At 41.4% G+C, this 5868-nt stretch overlaps 1 protein-coding gene across 1 annotated transcript in view; it reads right to left on the bottom strand.

Moving 5' to 3' along the window:
- gata5 (GATA binding protein 5) overlaps window positions 1-5207 on the bottom strand; it is a 9606-nt gene extending 4399 nt beyond the window's left edge. The window contains exons 1-3 of the mRNA XM_008412843.1: window positions 4903-5207; window positions 3038-3657; window positions 173-342 (exon numbers count right to left, since the gene is read on the bottom strand). Of these exons, the coding sequence (XP_008411065.1) occupies window positions 173-342; window positions 3038-3524 (657 nt within the window). The 5' untranslated portion in view covers window positions 3525-3657; window positions 4903-5207. The remainder of the gene's footprint in view (window positions 1-172; window positions 343-3037; window positions 3658-4902) is intronic.
- Between the last annotated feature and the right edge of the window lie 661 nt (window positions 5208-5868).

Below are 5868 nucleotides of genomic sequence, written 5' to 3'. Positions count from 1 at the left end.
TAATAATAATAATAATAATAATAATAATAATAATAATAATAATAATATTATTATTATTATTATTATTATTATTATTATTATTATTATTATTATTATTATTATTATTATTCACTTCTTGATATTCTTCCCAGTGTACAGTTTTTAATGGACCGGTTCCTTCTGACAGTCTTACCAGCCGTTTCTGGGGTTTAATTAACGGCCTGTTGATGCCGTTCATCTTGTGGTAAAGTCCGCAGGCGTTGCACAGGTAGTGACCGGTGCCGTCTCTGCGCCACAGCGGCGTGGACACGGAGCCGCAGTTCACGCATTCTCTACCCTCGGTAGGCATGTCGTCCATCAGCTCTGACGGAAGAAAGGAGACATCCCGTCAGATAACAAAATTGCTCCTTGATGCTCATTGGATCAGTTATAAAATCACAATATTCCCATCTAAATTCGACATTGAAAACAAATAAGAGCGTGGCGGTACAGGGTCACCGGTTCCAGGCCAGTGCTTGATAAATAACCCGCGGAGGAATGTAACCCCACGCTCTTTCTCCTCCGCTCCGCGTGATGCGGGGATCAAACTGCTCAACCAGTGAGTCGGGAGAGACAGAAGAATGGGGGTGAAGGTGAGGGGAGTTATGGGGGGGAAGGTTATCAGGAGGATCCAGGATTCCCCCATCATTCATCACGGCTCTGACAGAGGACGGGCTCCGGCCTCTAGTCGAGCCGCAGACAGAGCGGGCTTTAAGTCCGGGCTGGGTCGCTCTCTGCTCGTCCCTTTAACTGATGGAGTTGGTTCACAGTTAAGTTGTTGGGAGGGAGGCATCATGCGCATGCGCTGAGACTTGCGTTTCAGTGCATATCAATTAGCATGGACAAAATAATGACGACTGACTGTTTGGTAATGTATTGGGCCTTAAATAATAGGGCTGCGTGACGGTGTGTGACTGTTGCTGCTCAATGCAGCCGACCCTGGTTCGATTCTCAGCCATGGATCATCTCCTGTATGTCTGTCTCTTCCCTTTTTTTTTTTTTTTTTTTTTTTTTTTTAAAGCTGGATTATAAACATAAAATATATTTATACAGTTGTGGAAAAAAATTAAGCAACCCCTTAAAATGATCATTTTCTCAAATTTTACTTTTTATAGGCATATGTTTGAGTAAAATGAACATTGTTCTTTTATTCTACAACATGTCTAAGATATTCCAGGCAAAAATGTAGTATTTATTTCCAGAGAATGAGAAACGGTGAAAATAACAAAAAAGATGCAGTGTGTTCAGACCTCAAATAATGCAAAGAAAACAAGTTCATATTCATTTAGAAACAACAAAACTAAAGTTTTAACTCAGGAAGAGTTCAGAAATCAATATGTGGTGGAAAAACCAAGTGGTTCTCTGGGGTTCAGTGCAGTACATTTTTCCGAAGCTGTATATTTCTTATAACTTAAACAACATATGTACCAATTTTTTGTCAGTAATTTTTTCCCTAACGCCTATTTTGAGGCACATAATTATTTTCTGACTGTAAAACTACAAGGAAACAAGCATTACGTTTTACTAACTACAATATCTGCTTTTCTCACAATAAAGAGAGTGTACACATGCGTTTCTAACAAGAACAATAAGAGTATGAACCCTAAAATGATATTCATTCCAACATTCCAAACAAACAAAAACACAGCACAGGGCCTTGCTGTAAGCGATGCTATAGGCCTGCTGAAGGTAACGTTGATCTGCAGATTTAGCCACAGCAGCACATCGTAACTGTGAACACATTTAAAAATGACACTAGTTCAGTTTTACTGCTTTATCCTGACCGAAGCTTTTTGTGTTCCTGTTGTTTCTTTGTAACACAGAGGACAAACCGCATGAGCAGTGCGATCTTAACAATAAGTCAAACTCAAATTGCATCAAATAAATTCTGTCAAAAATAAATAAATATTATAGTTGCCAGCTCTTTTTTGCATTGGAGAGATTCTAATAGTTTAAGTTACCAGTGAAAACCATAAGGAATGTGTCAGGTTATCTTCCTTGAAAATGAAACATGTTTTATTTGTAAGTTGCATGTGTCTGTGCTTGATGAAATTACAGTGTTAAATAAAAAAAAACAACAACAACAACAACATATAACCAACCTACAATATAAAGGAATCACCACACAAAGAGAAACTCAAACCAGTTCACTTTTGCCCTAATTAGAGCTAAATCCATTAGAAATTTTGAAATCAATTTGCAGCATTTTAACATTCTGCCACGTTAATCTTTTGAATTATATCCATCTCATTCTGAGAGGTGATAATATTCCCAGAATAAACACGCTTTTAGCTGCTCTTTAATTAACCAGAGAGGAAAATGAGATTGAACTCAAGAGGACCCCTCCCCTCCCCCCAAAACCCCCACCTTCTCCTCGCTTCCCATACCTGCAAGGTGGGGAGGCATGAGGAGGACCAAGGTGAGAACTGCACCAAACTCTCAGCAGCTCAGCGTGTATCTACTGGTGTGTATTGAACCCACGTCCTGAGGTTCTGGGATTAAATTAACACTTTAATTGATTGCTCTAGGAGAGCATCTGCTTTGGAGAATGTGGATTGACTCGACCTGACGAGGCATTGTTCAGTGGAGGCGCTCTGATTGGGACTGTTTCTGGGACTCTGATTGAATCTCGGAGCGCGTTACACAAGCGTTATACAGCCGCAGGGTTCTCCATCACCTCCTGTAATAAATAACCCGGTCCCGGCGAGGCCTGATAAGAGCATTCTTAAAGAGACAGTCGCTCGTATAGTTAACAGAAGCTTCGTAGAAAATTGAGCTGGAGGAGAAAAAAAAAAAAAAAAGTTGGATTCAAGGTTCAAAGATAAATTAGAACTAAAACAATAAGGGATGCTTTGATATGTCGAAATAAAAAAATATATATGTCCGAAGATTAAAGTTAGTGTTTTGTTGTACCCCCCGAATTAAATAGAATGAAATTTAAATCTTTATAAACTAGACTCGATGTAACTCCTTTAAACTTCCGGAATATAATTTGATTCAGATTCGGTTCGACACTCACCCAGACTGGACCTTCGTCCGCCCAGAGCTCCCTGCCGACCCTGCAGACTGATCACTCCGCTCTCGAAGGGCCCCGGCGTCCAGGAGGACGTGGCCATCTCCGGGCTCATGTAAGCGTACGGGCTGGAGTAGGACCCCCCCACGGAGCGCACCAGCGCCCCTCCGTATTGGCTCTGGTAGCCGCCGTCCCGCCCGGGGTTGGTGCTGACCGGCGGGCTGTGCGAGTAGGAGAAGCCGTGCGGAGGGTGAGGGCTGCTGGGGGCGAAGGAGGAGCCGTCCGCGGCGCTCTGAGCCCAGCCGTGGTGCCCCGCCAGGCCGTGAGACTGGTGGGTCGACTCGCAGGTCTGCAGGTAGGGCAGGGTGGGCAGCATGGCCGGGACCCTGGTGGTGGGGACGTACACCGGGGAGCTGGCCGAGGGGTGGATGTAGTTCCCGGTGTCGTGGGGGTAAGGGGACTGGTTGGAGGACAGGGCCAGGCTTTGGTACATACTGAAACCTTTAGCCTTCAGACGAATTGAAGGAAGACAGATGGAGATCCGACTGTCCCCTAACCGGAGAACGTTCCTTTCCTTTTGAACCAGCGGCTCTTCAACAAACTTGCATAGATTCTCCCAACCCAGTCTGGCAAAAGAAAACATCCAGAAAAAAAAAAACATTTTTAATTCTTAACAAGCACCCAATACCGACCATATTCATAGTTAAAGCAGGACTTCTACTGAAACAGATCATCAGAGTGACACCAACAGCACAAGAAAGATTTTTTTTATTCAATGCTTAAAAAACAAACAAACAAACAAACAAAAAAAAAAAACAACTGTTTCACTTTATCGCAAAACTGGTCACCAGTACTTTGGGTAAAATTTAAGAAGGCTTTTAAAAGGCACCTAAATCAGTCGAATTACAATCGAATTGAAAATTCTCCACTTACTCAATTAAATTAAATTCTACCGATTAAGATAGTAACATGGTTTTCCAACATGCTAAAAAAGAAACTGAAAATAATACATTGATTAAGTCATAAAATATTGAAGAAAGTGACATAAAAATGTTTTCCCTTCCAAGATGTGCTGCTTCTGCTGCCTCGGGTTCAGCTAAAGACATTAAACTCGAATAAACTGCACAAAACAGAAAATGTCTCTACCACCAGAACGCTGCACGAAAATAAATGACATTTCGGTCAGTTCAATTCTGACCGAAATGTTAACGATTAAATATAATGATAGATGTTAAAGCTGTTTGAATATAATTACTGAACGACACATTCTAATGGCTAACATTCACGGGTGTTCAGAATTCCTTTTTATAGTGCATGCACAATTTTTCTTAAAAATGGAAAATTGTCCATAAACAAGTATATATTTATCTTGTTTTGTTTAAAATTTCAAATATATAAATATTCTTTGTTCTCTTTCCATAATTTTACAACTGAAAATAGAATGTATTAATATGTAAATTTTGATATTACATAGCCTATAAATAACAGGCCAAACACTGATATTACTTCTCATATGCCTTCGATTGTTTTTTTTAATCATTATTATTCGGTGCGCACAAAAGAAACAAAGATGCATTCGAATATTAATGATCAACAATCATCGATATGCATCAGTCATATTTCCCTCTCATCGCCCTTGCTTGACGTGAAACGCATCTAAACGACATTAAGTGTCGCTGCTATCTGTAGCGGTGCAGATAGAGCCCAGATCCTCCGAATCGCAGATCGGTCCACATTTATCTCTCCCCTTTGCAGATATGTTTTTTTTCTCTCTCTCTTCTATGAATAGAAACTCAAATCGCATTAAAAAAAAAAGTTGATAATGGCTCCTGCTTCTCTCCGTTCCCAGGCCTCTCGGGATATTATCTCACCAGATAAGGACGGTCCGGTGATAAAGCGGGTCCGGTCCCCCCTCAGCAGAGACACAGCCTTAAGAGAGGAGCTCAGCTGGGCAAGCCTTGACCACACCACGCAGACACGGAGCCTCTCCGCAGCTCTGCGCGTTTGTGCGTAAAAAAAAAAAAAAAAAAAAGAAAGAAAAGTTGGAGAAGATGGAACCGAAGTTGCAGCTGTTGGGTGATTGTTCGCGTTTTTTTCTGTTCTTGTTTGGATCCGCTGATCGCTGCAGCGCGTCTCTTCCTCTCGGTGTATCTGCAGATAGCTGCTGCCGCTGATAATTTTTGATATGGGTGTGCGCCTCCGCGCTCTCCTACTGGAACATTTGTACGGGGGAGAAAAAAAAAAAAGAAACACGTGACCCAAGCCGCCGCTCCGAGGTAGGCCAAGGTGGGGAGGAGAGGAGAAGGTGGAGGGGGAGGACCCCTGCAGCGGAGGGCCCAAAGCTCCGCAGTATGGGCGTCGAATAAGGTCCCCGCTTTCACCGGCGTCCTGGGTTAACTTTTCAAGCGCGTCATTCGTAAGACTGATAATATTTTTTCATTATAGATTTTGTTAAAGGGATTTTCTTCAACCTCTAAAAACTGACTCAGAACTACAAACCTAGAACAGAGCCCGGTTCTAAGGTTTGTGAAATTGAAAGTTGGCTCCATCGCCGGAAAGTAAAAGTTATACTTTTATAACTGTGAACTTGTTCAGTTTAAGGGCAAAACAGAGCGATAAGAAGCCTGAACAACAACTAACCTCATGCAGATCAATCCAGCACAACAATATGAGCGGAGAACAGAAGGATAAACATGATGTCACCGGATAAAACGGAATTTATGACATTACCTGGTTATAAACATAAACAACAATGACCTGTTGTATATGTTGTTTTACAATAATAATAATAATAATAATAATAATAATAATAATAATGGTTCTAATTAATAACACAA

The sequence above is a fragment of the Poecilia reticulata genome, linkage group LG7 (genome assembly GCF_000633615.1).
Source record: "Poecilia reticulata strain Guanapo linkage group LG7, Guppy_female_1.0+MT, whole genome shotgun sequence".
Classification (NCBI taxonomy): domain Eukaryota; kingdom Metazoa; phylum Chordata; class Actinopteri; order Cyprinodontiformes; family Poeciliidae; genus Poecilia; species Poecilia reticulata.
This window is presented reverse-complemented; position numbering and strand designations above follow the sequence as displayed.